This window comes from Strigops habroptila, chromosome 9 (assembly GCF_004027225.2).
Source record: "Strigops habroptila isolate Jane chromosome 9, bStrHab1.2.pri, whole genome shotgun sequence".
NCBI lineage: Eukaryota > Metazoa > Chordata > Aves > Psittaciformes > Psittacidae > Strigops > Strigops habroptila.
The window spans coordinates 32992153-33006754 of NC_044285.2; the positions used below are offsets into that span (position 1 = coordinate 32992153).

Consider the following 14602-nt stretch of genomic DNA (forward strand, 5'->3'; position numbering starts at 1 on the left):
CTGGCACCACTGGGTAGGGTGCCAGGGATGGAGGGGTTTTGGGTGCAGAGCCATCTTGCGCTGCTGGTGGTGCATCCTTGCAGTGGCATTAAATGCTTTCTCAGCAGAGATACAGCCCCAAAGGTCTGTGGGGAGCAAATGGCTGCTCCTCCACAGGTGAGAGGTATTCTGCCTCTGGCTGCACCGGGGTCCCCAGAGACCTCTGGAGCAGGCAATGGCATACTGCCCTTGGCCAGAGCAGCGATCCTGGTCGGCACAGACCAGAGCTTCAGACACACCAGTGCTCTCCTACACCACTGCCTGGGTGCTGGCCCAAGCCACCAAGCGCCCAGGAAATTTACTTGCAAGTGCCACATTGCTTGCAAATCTTGAGCTCTTGCTGACCACTAAGACCAAAGCACAGTCCTATGTGTGTAGGGACAGCAGAGCTCTTTGGAGCTGTGGCATTACAGTCAGTCTCTAGGAGCAGCTCTGGCTAGCCAGGTGGGTAAGGAGAGCTTCATGCAGCTGCATTCTCTCCAGAGACGTGCCCAGACTGTATCCTGAATGCAGACCTCCTCCTGAAGTTAGTTCTGCCTTGAAAAGGAGACTCTGAGCGTTCTCCATCTCCTTGGCCACTGCCAGACAAGACAAGAGGAGATGCCCCTGCACAAACACCTCTGTCAGCAGCCCGCTGGGGCAAGGGGAGGCAGGGCTCTGCCTGGGGGTGAAACGCAGCCCTCTGCACCCACCACAGCAGTGGGACAATGTCTGACACTGGGGATACATCAAGCCAGCCCAGGGCATGGCCAGGTAACAGTGGTAGGGCACAGCCCCTGGCTGGGATGGCCCCTGCTCCTGGCAGGGAACACAAGGTAACTAATGCTGTCATCCTTGATCTCCGTTCCCAGTGAAACATTTTGATTTCCAGAAGTACTAATCAAAATCATTCTTGATTATGGCAAAAACAACCTCTGCTGATTTTTTTTTTTTTTTTAATGCAGTTAACAAGGGTATATGGTAATTCCAAGCAATCTTGCTCTTGAGATTAAAGGAAAACCTGCCAGGAAGCACATGAATAAAGCTTTAAGATGAGAATTTGCATAATGAAGACTTTCTCTTTGTGAAGGGACTAATGGTGGTTATGCTTGAAACCTATTAACAGAAATGCCTAAAAGCCTCTGCTAAAGCTACCGCACTGCCATCGTGACCCATGCAGGCTCCATCACCCCCAATGCCCTCCACACTGCTGGATCTCTGCTGGGAATATCAGCTCCACAACACCCCAGTGTGCCCTTGCCTTGGTGAGCCATGCCGGATGGGGCAGGATGGGCAGTGCAAGCACTGCTGCCTGCAGCGCAGGGCAACACACCTTGTGTTTTAAGCCACAGGGTAGTTCTGCGTTTCTGTGCTGGATGAGAAGCAGATGACTGTTGCAATCTGATTTCAAGGCTTACTAGGAACTATTTGAATTGTTCGGCAGCAGCACGATATGCTGAGCACCCAGCAACAGGGATGGACGTGGTGAGGAAAACACGACCTGCAAAACCAGCCTGCATCAGTTGGGCTCCAGGCTCCTTCCGGCAGACACCATCAGCACTGGGACAGAAAGGTCATGGTGAGCAGAAAGCAAGCCCTTGCTGGGAGCTGCCCTGCCAGGCGCTGGACACCCGAGGGGTGGCAGTGCCCACCTGCCCTGCACCACGCTGAGGGCTGCCCGAAGGTCCAAACGCATCTTATCCCCACGTCAGGTGGAAGGACAGACCTCCAGGTTGCTCCCAAAGCACCCAAAGCAGCAGCGCTCCCCATACACCTTGCGGTGCGACACCAGCTGCCAACACTAAGAGCTGCCTGCAGGTCACTGCAGAGAACAGACAAAAAACACACTAGAGAGGAGTGTCCCATCTGCTGCCATCTCACACAGCCTTTCTCACTTCTCCAAAGCAAGATTTAAAACCTGGAGGGCAGTGCCCTCATTGTCTCTTTCCCAGCAGTTGCATTTGGTAACCAGCTCACAGAGGCCTGTGGTATTTACCAGATTGCCTGCATGGACACTGCAAGGAAACCTCAAAAGCTGAGGTCTAAGGACAGGTCTCTTCCTCCTCAATTTTGGCATGTGAGAAGAGCCTCTGCTCCAGACCTGTCTGCAGGAGGATGAGCGGCTCTTCAGGCAGCTCTTCCTGCAGCCCTGTCCTTCTTGGAGCAATGGCAGCTCCCACCACCAAACTTACCAGCCTCCACCATCAAATCCACCAGCCTCCACTGCCAAACCCACCAGGGACCATGACCATCCAGCTTCATGCTAAACTCTCATCCCAACTTTCTCCTTCCTTCCAAAGTTTCTCTTTCACTTGCTCTCAGTCTCACAACTCAAACCACTGATGGTTACTGTGTTTTCATGTCTTATTAATAAAAATGAGATGAGAAGGGCTATTAGCAGAGCAGCTCGGTTGCTGCCAGTTGATTTTGCTTTTCAAACAAGGACCAGCTTGGAGGCTGCAGGAGCATGGCAAAGAGATTGTTCTCCACATGCCTGGGGACTGAGATGCGAAGGAGAAAATTTGCTGTCAGAGGGAAACAAAGTGTTTCCACACATTCCACTGCTGTCAGTGTTGGTGCGTCACCGTGACAAAGCTGTGAGCAGGAAGGGGCTGCAAGCACCAGCTGGCCCCAAGATGCTGCATCTCTGCTAGAGACAACCTAATGCTGGGGGTGACGTACTGAGCGCCCAGGGTAGATCTGTACAGCCACACAACATCTCTTTGGGAGGGGGATGCCCTGACTAGGGCTGCACATGAAATGATGCTACCAGAGGTAGGAGAGGCTTTGCACTAGTGTTTCCCACGGGATGCCTTGGACGAGCAGCTGCAGACTGGGCCTGCCCCATCTCTGGCTCCACATGAAGCAAACACTTCAGCAGGTCTTCTTCCAGCCCAGTATGGTCAGAAAGCAGGTAGCCCTGTTATGGCAATACAACATGGCAATCAAAATAGTTTTCTTCAATATCAGCACTCAAAGCTTTCAAAGTTTCCAAGCCTCTCTGACATCTCTGAGCAGGTGACGTTTTCTAAGCAACTTTAATAAGGTAATCATTCTTTAAGGTTTGTGTCAAATAAGTCTCTGCTGCAGGATTGCCAAAGCCTGTTTTCAATTAGTCCTAGATCAATTGCAACAGGAGCAAAAGGCTGGCAGGATTTGAGCACAAGTATCTAAGGTTCCTCCACAAAGTGGAGTGCCTGAGCCTACCTGTACCCATGATGAGGACGGAATGATGCCCAGCTTTCTGTCCCTGGGTATAGGGACATTGTAGCCATGGGCTAATGCTGGCTGGGGGAGCTCAGCCTGTCCCAGCTCTCCTAGTTCTGCCACTGAGCTCTGGGAAAATACCCCAGGTAACCCTCAATTCAAAGATGCGTCTGATGGGAAAGGGAGTTGTTTCTTTTTTTCACTCTTTTGCTGTTTCTTTGGTTTGTTTGGGTTTGGGTTTTTTTGCTGTTCATTTTTTTCTAAGGAAGAACAATTTATTATACCTAAAAGATGAAGGGATGTGAACAGCATCATTTTTACATTCCAGGACTCCAACCGCTTTGCAAGTGGCAGAGGGGAAATTAGCACTGACTCAGCTGCACAGGTTAGGCAATAGCTAAAGGTGACTTTCTCAGGTTACAGAAGAACCAACAGTGTGATCCAGGACTCAGATTTGTCCCCCTCCAGATGCACTCTGCAGGGGTCCACTGGCGAACTGGATTACTGCTCCTGCAGCAAGGGAAGGGGAGACACGGGGGTGCTGTGATTCTGGTCCCAAGCAGGCGCCAGCCTGAGTTCCTCACAGTGAAGGGCAGATAGGCATGGCCTGGTGCAATGATGCTGAGAGCAGCCCTGCCAGGGAAAAGTAGGCTGGAAGCAGGAGGCAGGATCAGATCTGAGACCACTTTGTGGGCAGCCTTGGCACCACCTTTGTCCAGGAGCGCTGCCCAGCCCCACCAGCCATAAGGTGGGACACACAGAACCCAGCTCACTGTGTTCACCATCCCTCATGAAGGTCAGAAAGCACATCAAGTACCTTTTCCTACAGCTGCTGTCACATTTTCCTGCATGCTGTCTACCCAGAAACATTTTGAGGCACGTTCACGTTAGCCACTTTGATTTCTGCTTACATGTTAAGTCATGACTGTGAATTTGCCTAGGGCCAAAGATGCCTGTTTATCAACCAGACAACAAATTGTGGCATGAAAGTGTCTTGTTCATAAGCCAGCACAGAACAGCTGATAACAAAGCCAGTGATGCAGGAGACCAAAGAAAACTGAAGTGGGAGATTAAATGCTTATCACCTGATTCCTGATGGAAAGAGACTGCTCTCATCAGATAAAGATTGAGAGAAGATGCTGTATTTAAAAGTAGGTAAATAGGGAATTACACAGTAAAAGTACTGGTTCATCACTAGGGATGTGCTGTTCCTGTCGTGCTCTGCTATTTAAAATCAGAGCAGTAGTGGAAATGAAGACTTGGGCGATGCTGACAGATGGAGCGAGGCCCTGGGAGACCGTGGGGGGCTATAGCCCTCTCCTCTGGCTTGAAGGCATTTGTCTGCCCCGTCACACAGCCTGCAATGCAGAGCCCCTGCCTGGCTGCTGCTGCAGTGCCTGAACTGCCTGCATACCTTCCCATGGCACCTCACTCTGCAAATACAGGGTATTGAATTGGGGTGGGGAGTTGTTTAGGATCCAGCCTCTGCTGCTTTGGGTGAGGTGGATCCCTGGAGCACCACAGACCAGGGTGGTGCTGCTGAGGCTGCTCTGTCCTGCTGTGGGAAGGAGCTGCCAGCATGAAGAGACAACAGGGTGGGGGCTGCAATCTCTGCAGGTAATGTGAGCAGGTGGGGCAGGATCTGGTACTGATTTTTAAACACCAGCTGGGCCAGGCTACACCCCCCCCGGGCAGCAGGTACAAGACCACCCCTCTTGGCTCACCCATAGCAAGGGATGCTGTGTGCCATATCCTTCAGCCTTTTGCATTGCCTCATTTTCAATAAGGTGGGTTTGGGTTTTTTCTTTCATGGAGGAGTTTGGAAAACTTGAGGTTTGGTGAAGCTGAGCCTGGGGTGTGCAATCCAGCTGCTGCTGCTTCCTGAGCCCAGCACAAGCTGCATGTGCAACTGGGGAGGTAAATCCAGGGCCTGCATCTGACTGGTGAGCACCAACGGAGTTCCCATCACCTCTCAGAAGTGTTACTAGGAGGGAAAAGCAGAGTCCTCTGTTAAGCAGGTGGGAAAGGTCTGCTGAAATACTTCAGCAAAGGGAAAAACTGTTGCTGTTAAATGTCAACTTATGAGGAGAAATTCTGAAAGATTTGTTAGACAATTTTATGGTTTGGGTTTTGGGGATTTTTTAATATATATAATTATTTTGTTACTATAATTTACAATGTCATCTTTTAAAGTCATGAAAGACAACTGTTAATCCTGAGATAAAGCACTTTCCTAGGTGAAGGAGGTGCGCAGCAAATGGTTTTGCCTCCACTTACCAAGGGAACAGCTGCCACCAGAACACCATTTGCTACTGATGTGGCATACACTAATTTGAAACATAAAAATAGGAGCTCACTGAGCTCAGACAAACCCATCAACAGGTCCCTTCCTCCCTCTGACCTTACTTGTGGAGGAAATACTACCAACATTTACAAAACAAACTGTCTGTAAACTGTCACGTGAACTCAAGTGTTATGGCTTTGAGATTTCCTCTACAAAAGTATCTAAATCATTCACTCGGTTAAGACCACCATTATGAAAGAGAAAGAAGGAATATACCTTTTTTCCAACATGTATTTAACCTCACTTAAAAATACTTTGTTTTCTGCATGAGGCTAAAGAAATGGATTGGGATCCATGTGTGTTTTTGAAAACAAACGGGCTCAAAGCTTAGCCCTGTCCTGTGGATTTGGAGAAATAACGAATTCTGGTTTCCTGGCAAATAATTACGCACAAGCTGCATGGCATCCACTCAGTGTCTCTGACAGTGCGTGAGACAGTCTGTCACCAGCAGCAGTAGCTGATGCCCAGCAAGCGGGGCCAGGCTGAACGCCCACCCCAGCTGAAGCATCTGGGTTACAAACCAGCCTGCTTCTGGGTCAGAGAGCAGGGGGTTGTGTGGGCAGAGGGAATGTTCAGGGCAGGCTTGCACCAGCTGGAAGCATTGCTCTGGATGGCTTAGCTTTGGGGGGCTGTGACCTTTTCAGCCTGGTATTGCATTGGCATCAGGCTACACAGGGATTTCTCTGGCCAAAAGAGCTTCCAGCGTGGGAAAATGTGTCAGGCAAGGGAGACGTTTTGCCAGTTCTTGGTCTTTCTACCTCTTAATGCTATGAGAGCATACCCTGGGGTGCACTCAAGATCTATAGTAGAAATTATGCAAATCTCAGAGGAATGCTGTGTACTGGGTGTCAGGATGGGACCTGGGGAGGTTTTTGCTGCAAATGAGGTAAACAGGGTCTGGCATTAGCTTTGCACAAGTCATACTGTCTGAAAAGATGACCCAAGTCCTGCACTAGCAGGGACACCTGAATGGAGGTGGCTGGTCATCAGAGAGATGTGTGCTCCAGCAAGCTGCTTGCTTTCATCCCATATAAGTCATATAGAGATCTGATTTTGAGATTTTTCCTTAAGTTCATACCCCTAAAAGCACGTTTGTCAGCAGACGTTTCTTTAACGTCACATGCTAATGTACTGTTCAAAATCTTATTACATATTTAATGTACCTTCTGTAGCACAAGCACCTCATTTGCTGGAGGCTGGAAACCTCTCCTGCTTGTTTAGCCTTTGCCTCCCACCCTTCTAGAGCCACCACTGCAGTTACCCCTGAACATCCCACCAGGAGCATGTCCTTCAGTAAGATTCTTCCAACTTTCACAAATTCTTTCTATCCAGATTTCTTTGTGGGTGGGCAAAGACAGCATTTCAAAGGGCATGCAAAACACTGAGCAATTCTCTTTTCCCAGCACCCAGTTTGCTAGAGACAACCCTGTATCAGGCTGTGGAGCCTTCCAACAGCAGAATGATGCTGTTCATGGCGTCCCTCCTCCCTGTCTGAGCTGCCGCCTCCAAAGTCTTGCCAATGCCTCTGGGTTTGCTTTCTTTAGCTTTCCTACAAATATACACTGTGCCAGCACTGAATCCCTACAGCAGACCTGGCCCACTCCTTCCCCCGAGATGCTGCTCATGTGCTTGGGTATCTCAGGGAAGAGGAGCTTGCACTCAGCATCAGCTTTCTGCCTGTAGCCCCAGTACTCCTACCTCAATAATTTTCCGTGTTTCTTAGACAAGGTTGGAAAGCAATCAAAAAGGATCTTGGAGTGACTACAAGATAGTTTTGTAAATATGTATTAGCATTAACTTTATTCACATCACAACAGTAGGTTTCAGAAGATCAAAACCTGACCCTGTGTGGCTCCACTGAAGTCCCCGCAAGCGTACAGGAAGTGTTTGCCTCGCCTTGTGACAGTGAACAGTCTCATGTTGGGGCTCTGTTTTCTTCTCAAAAGCATCGTTCACTCAGCAAACGTATTCTCGTGCCCACATCCCAAATCACAGCTCATGACTCCAGCACCTGGATCCCTAACTTTGAAGTTCCCTTTTCAAAAACAGTCCTTTCCTGTTCTGCGTTTTGATACACCATGTTCATCTTCTGTTTTCCTCTATTCAAGTTCTTCTACCAATTGCGAGTTCTATCAGTTATATTACAAAGGAATTATTGCAAAGGTTTTTCTCTCTGTCATCAGTGTTAAGTAGTTTATTAAACATACATATTATTATTAGAGTGGCTTCAGAAGCACTGCCTACTAAAACCTCAACTTCTCCTTTAGTTAATTGTAAAGTCAATGCCTTAAGCCTCCAGGAGATATTTTTCCAAGGAGAAACCAATTTGTTTTTAAACTGAGCAGTCCTAAAAGTTTATTCTAGTCAACACTGGAGATCAATAGACTCTTGTGTTTTATGTACTTTAAGGGCTGAAACGGTTGCAACAGATGTAAGGAGAAAATTACATTTTGTAGAGGGGGGAAAAACCCAAGAGTTAGATTGTCGTTTCCAAGCATAGATATTACTACACTGGCAGAAGAAAAAGTTCCAAAATATGAACAGAAGTATGGAAATTAATTATTTCCAAAGCTATGCACATGAATATCTGGGCATGGCACATTTAATTAATGCATACTTGTTCAGAGATCAGAGATAATTTGTAAGAAAACCAATTTAGTTTTTCCTGCTTTTTCATAGGCACTAAAGACCCTATAAAAGTAAAAATTATTCTCTAAATGTATTACTTTGACTTGCTGCTGATACCTAGTAATTATAAATTTAATAACATAATAATGTATTATAACGAAGATTTGTAATGCAGGTAAATGCCTAACACAACGCTGCCATCTCCTTCAGTTTCAACAGCAATGCTAAACCAAGGGTTTGCCTTCCACTCCAAATTCCTTCCTGCAACTCTCCTGGTACAACCATAGCAAATGACCCTGGCAAGCAATGGGGGCAGGACCAGTGGGTTACCTGGCACCAGCACCCTGTCTTCTGCCAGCTGCATACACCACTGACCTTTGCAACACAGAGCCCAGACACCTGGAAAAACATCTGGAAAAGAGCTGGCTCCTTTCTGCTTTCCCTGTGCTCTTGGTTGGGCACTGTTGTGTGGAGACTGTGCAGAGGAGCCGCCTGCAGTGACTGCAGCCATCTGTGCAACAGTTATAAATAGCTAATTATACTGTCTAATATTACTTTCACATTTAAGTAATTATTGCAATTGCTGGTGGGATATCGTAGTCACACTTGAGAGGAGAGGTGATCTGTGAGACGCTGTCTATTAAGACACAGGATGATAACATGGAGAGCTGCACGTCGCTGACAATATTGCAACTTTGGAGGATGTGCGCAACTATGCTCATTGCCAGTTTGTAATCATGAAGCTTTTCTTCAAGGTCTTCTGATGCAACATAAAGCATAAAATCTGGATGTGCCCCTTCTGCCTGGCCTGTAAGAGGTAACCTTGAGCTCCCCACAAGAACATTGACCTGCCATCTTTCCATGAAAGCACATCACTGCATTTCTGTACTAGCTTCCCACGAGGGTGAGGACAGGAGAGGGGAAAAAATGACTGTGGAAAGTTCCTTGTTTGACTATTTTCCTTATCATTTTCCACAAACGTGGCTAGCCCTGGGTGACTCAAACGTAACTACTTTCCGGAAAAGCCACCAATCTGGGAATTTAAAACATCATGCAACATGCTAGCATAGGGAACACTCGCCTCTGGCTGCAAGCAAAAAGGCAGGGAGTTGAGTTTCCTCCACTGCCTCAAAATACTCAAAAGGCTTCTGCCTGTAACTGTACTGTGGGAATATGCCAGAGTTTAGTGGCACTAGGCAGCATCTTGTTGCCCTGTGAGCAATTCCTATTTCCAGCACTGCACCTACAGCCATAGAGGTGGCGAGGGCAGAGAGATCACAGCAGCTTGGAAGTGAGGATGGATGTGGCACAGCTGTGCCCGATAGCCCACTGGGCACTGAAGCACACGGTGTACGAAGGGAAATGCAGGGAGATTGGACCAAAGGGAAACCCAAAACCTACTGCGTTTTTTCAGTTATAAAGTGGGGGGGTTGTTCCTGCTTTACTGGACAGCCACAGCCAAGATGCACATCGTTCCTGTGTCAATGGTGTATCCAGACCTTACCTGCAGGAATCATGCAAAGTAATGATTTTCATGTCAAGTTTGCTAGCCTTGGTTCTTGGTCATTTGTAAATCTCCAAGCTTGCGAGAAACTGGGCTGTCTGCAACCCCTGGCAGTGCTGGAAAGACAGTTACCAAAGAAGCCAGAAAAAAAGCCAGCAAATAGAGGCAATGAAGAAATTTGATTTCTGCTGCTGCTGCACTGAGGAACTGGTAGAAAGCCCTGCCTCAGAAACCCACTTCCTTACCACTACTCAATATCTTCCTATGGGCATGGGATGACAGTGGGGAGGCTGACCTGGTACCTGAAAGGCCAGTTCAGTGCTCGGATGGGGAAGGGCTCTTCTTTGCAGGGCACTGCAAAGCTGCTCCAAAACGTTTGGGAGAGAGACAGAGGGATGAGGAGACACCCACCAGGCGAGCCAAAACCAAAACGACAGAAACACCAGGGGAGGAACCAGAGGCCATGTGGAAAGGCTGAAGCTGGGCAGCAGTACCTCATCTCTACATGTCCAGTGTCAGCAGAAGAAGTTGTAAGTGCAGAGCCCACTTACCTTTATGTAGTTATTTCCATGGACAGGCAGTTTAGAGCAGCTCTGACAGGAGCTGAACATAACGCTGTTCAATTACCTGTGAAGCCTTGTGCTGGCAAGAATGATTTATGAATGTTTCACTGACACTCGTTTTGATACTAACACAGCCAAGGATATTTAAGAGCTGGACACAGCAGTCCAGTGCTCCAAAATGAAATAGAAAAGCATTTTTCTTTGCCCATGTTGCGAACAACACGGAATACAAACTAATCAGTTTTTTGCTGACAAATCAGATTTTTTTTAATTTTTTTTTTTTTACATTTTAATCTAAAATCAGGACTTCATGCACAGTCTCTTAGCTCAAACCTGTCCAACTGATATCACCAATTAAAAACATAGCTGCTACGCTGGTAAGCATAAGCAACTCCGCACCATGCCTGTTTACCCTTCCATGTGCACAAGTAGGTAAGTACCTAATGCAAACAGAGACTAATTCCAGGCTGACTCACAGAAAACCCACTCTCTTCCAACAGCAGAAGTGGGCTCGTGGCCCAGTTCACTCTTCGTTTGAATGCTGATATGCTCTAACCAGCCTGGGTTTCATAGGTGCCTCCTAGCTAAATAGCAAGTTTTAGAAAAACTTTCCCAAGGCCTTTTATATAATTGCTGTCTGTTTTTCTGTACAACCTTTAAGAAGCCCTTTTTTCCCCCCTATTCAAACAAAACAGCTTTTTAGATTACTTTTTTTTATTTATTTTTTTAAGGAAATAGAGTTGTGGTAAGTTTTGCACTGATTTTAGCCCCCACCTCACCCCCCCAAAAAAATTGTTGATTTATTTTTTTCCTTATCTTCCTAGTTACTGTTCAGCAGGGACTGATTTCTGGGTTAGACTAGTCTGATCTGCAGAATAGCACTGGGACTGAAAAAGAGTGAGAATACAACCTGCAGCCCAAGAAATTTGGGTCATGCAGAGAATCTATCCACAGCTCAGTAAGCAGAGGGGCCAAACCCAAATCATCCGAGATCGGGCTCTGCGCCTCCCTCTGTTTCGGATTATCCTGGAGACCACAGACTGCTCCTGAGCTTTATACTGCAGCATCGCATGTTTTGTTTGAACATCATCGTGACACTTTCTCACACAGACGCATACGCTGCATTCTGAGATGCTTAATCAGCGTATTTGTCATCTAATGACAGGTTTTTAGAGCCATCATATCTGTCAGATACCTGCGCAGAGCATCCCCCGCCGCGGAGCGGGGGGAGAAGGAAGGGGCGCTGGCGGGGGAGGGAAGTGACAGGGGATGGCGGGGGCCGGGGCCCTGGCGCAAGGTTGGCGTCCGGCCATTCTGCGTGCGGTGTCGGGGCGCTGCGCAGGGTGCGGCCCGGGGTGCAACAACCGCCCCCCGAGGGCGATCCCCGGCCGGTGGCGTCCTCCTGGGGCCCTGCTTGTAGACCCTCCTCGGGGGCGCGCCTCACCCCGGAGAGGCTGCATGCTACCGGGGGTGCACCCAACGCAAGGATGGGGGGCTGACTGCAGCCTCCGCAGGGTTCCCTAAGGGGGACATCCTGCGGGATGATCCGGGCGGGGCTGGGGGTTCCGCCGTGCCTGGGCCGGGCCGGGCCAGCCGCCGGCGATCATAGGTAAGCCGCGCCCCGGGGGGCACCCCCTCCCCTCCAAACCCCGGCCGCTCCTTCCCGCTGCCGCCCCGCGGAGCCGTCGGCCGGGCCGTCCTACCCTGCGCCCAGCAGCGCGGCGAAGGCGAGGAGGAGCCCAGAAGGCGGCGGCCGGCCATGTCGCGACGGGGCTTCGCGTCTGCCACGGGTGTTCCGGCCGCCTGCCTCCAACGGGGAGGGGAGGGGCGGGGCGGGCGCTCGGTGCCGCCCCCAGCCCGCCGGGCTGCGCTGCGAACTCGGGCCCTGGCGGAAAGAGATGGGAAGCCTCCGGGAAGCGGCGGAGTACCGGATGGAGCTGCGGCCCGCGGGGCTTTGCCGAGCCCCGGCAGCGGACGCTGCGCGCTGTGCGCGGCCCCCGCACCCTGCCCGCCTCTTCCCGTCGCGGCGAAAGAGGCGTTCCTACGGCCCTGGCGCGCATCCTTCCGCTGGGCGTGCGCGGCGGCTGCGCTGGGCCTCGGCTCAGCCCGGCCCCCGTGTTTTGCTCATCGATGTGGGGAGAGTTCGCGCTGAGGATGCGCAAGCGAACTTTCTGGGCTTGGGTCGCTGCTGCCCGAGGAGATGGGCTGCAGCAGCGGGAGGGCCGGCGGCAGTACCCCCGGGGCCGCGGAAGCCGGCGGGGCACAGTAATGGTGCCGGGATGGGCCGATGGTGAGGGCGGGGGGGCCTCTGCCCCCCTCCCGGGAAGCGGCTGTGTAGGGGAGGGAGCTGCTGTGATTTCACGCCAAGTTTTTAATGCGGAGATTACAGAGACATAGAAATGTTAGCTGGAAGCGACCTCTGGAGGTCTCTAGCCCAAACGCCCCCTCGGAGCGGGACCCACGGACAAGTCGTCAGGTCAGCTGTGGCTTTGGCCGGTGTGGAGTTGAAAACCTCCAGGGATGAAGGTTCCACCACCTCCCTGGGGCGACCTGCAGCAGTGCTGCCCCACTGCCTGGTGAGGGGATTCTCCTGGGGCCTGTCTGACCTCCCGCTGACCCTGACCGCTTATTTAGCTGTCACCTCTTGTTGTGACATCTACTATGGCCAAGAAGAGCTTGGCTTCCATCATCTTAATAACTGCCCTTAAGTAGCTGTAAGATGCAATTAAGATCTGCAGATTAGATCTTGCCAAAGCGAGCAAACTGCCTTGTAGTTCATGTGCATCAGGTGCTGGAACCGCTTCTCTACATCTCTTTTTAAATGGGGGGAGGAATTGTTAATGATACAGCAATTATCTTTTTTGTTGATATTTATAGTTGTTTCACTACAGAAAAGGGGGTGAGGATGCGGCCTATATTTAGGCCCTAAAGCCTTAGTCAGGACTGAAAGCCTGAAGAAGTGTCTGGGTTGTCCTAGTCCCACCCCACCTCACACCACTTGGGAGATACTGCTGTCCCTGGCTGCTCCAGCTGAGTGTCAGGGCAGTGTCTCATGTCCAGAAGGTGCTTTTTTGTCCTTGGTGGGAACATCACTTGAAAAGATGGGCGCAGACAGGCCATGGAGGAGTTACAGTCATCTTCAGAAGTGCTGGGATTGAAGGATGTGGTGGGCTGGCAGGGACGGCCTGATTTTTATCTGTGGCTATTTGAACATTGCAGGCTCCACGCCCCAGTGCCTTGCCTTCCACTAACATTCCAGGGGAAGGTCTCCAAAACCCACACCAGAGTGGGCTTCAGTAAGTTACCATAGTTCAGAGTGCTCCTATGTGCCATTGGAGTACATGATGCTTCTGTACTGTGCAATTCTCTCTACTGCAGCAACCAAGGGAGTAACAGGGGTCCCAGGTTACAGAAAGCTGAGTTGGAGAAGGTGCAGGTCAGCTGCTATACAAAGCCATCTGTGCATTTGCAATATCGCCTTTCTTCCTGTTTATAGAAAGAGAAATTCAGGATTACAGTCCCATTTGAGTCAAACTGAGGGAAAGTAGTGGGACAAGGCTGTACCTTCCAGTCTGTTCCCCAATAACCTCTTCTGTCAGCTATTTGCATTTCAGTGGCTTTCCAAGCCTCTGTAATTGCGGGGGGAGGAGGTGGGTAAAAAGGCATTATATTCACGTTAGCAGCCTGAAGGCATTAGAGAGCATCGCAGCAGCTGATGCAACCGTGACAGTGTATGTTTGCCGTTCTGTGCGAGCCTGGGGTGCACACCAGTGCCTGTGAGTTGATTCATAATTACAAAGAGATGTAGAAATGTACCATTTAATCGACAGGAGGGCGGCAGCAGCAGTGCCATGCTCCGAAACTGGAGGGAAACAGGGCGGTTCAAACTGGGAATTCATCTGGCTAAACTCCTCAACAACCAAGGTGCCGTCTGTGGCCGGTGGTGCCCAGCCAGAGCTGGAGGTGTGTGCGGCGGCACAAGTTCTGCCTTTGAGGGAGGCCAAGCGCAAGGCAGCTGGAGAGCCTGGGACCGGCCAGCAAGTGACTCAGCATCGCCTGACCCGTGCCCAGGACCCAGGCTATTCTTGGTTTGGGGTGTGTTTAAGCAGGCAGCCCAGGCTTGAATGCTTCCAGTTGCTCTGCAGAGGATGTGCCCATGCTGAGGCTGGAGCCTTGCACGCGTTATGTGTCCAGGACTGTAGTGCCGTCTTCTTGTTGGATCACTTCCTTCAAGCTAAGGGGGCTATGGCCTTTTCATTTTCTTCTCTTGAGCTAGATTCAAGCTGTAATCCTTAAATATTGAAAAAATGGCCATTGAAGGAGCTTACAGGGGGAATA

The 14602-nt window shown here is 50.1% G+C and overlaps 1 protein-coding gene across 1 annotated transcript in view; it reads right to left on the bottom strand.

Moving 5' to 3' along the window:
- CD99L2 (CD99 molecule like 2) overlaps positions 1–14117 on the bottom strand; it is a 33205-nt gene extending 19088 nt beyond the window's left edge. Inside the window, exons 1-3 of the mRNA XM_030496620.1 lie at positions 14081–14117; positions 12500–12594; positions 11968–12305 (exon numbers count right to left, since the gene is read on the bottom strand). Of these exons, the coding sequence (XP_030352480.1) occupies positions 11968–12305; positions 12500–12594; positions 14081–14117 (470 nt within the window). The remainder of the gene's footprint in view (positions 1–11967; positions 12306–12499; positions 12595–14080) is intronic.
- Between the last annotated feature and the right edge of the window lie 485 nt (positions 14118–14602).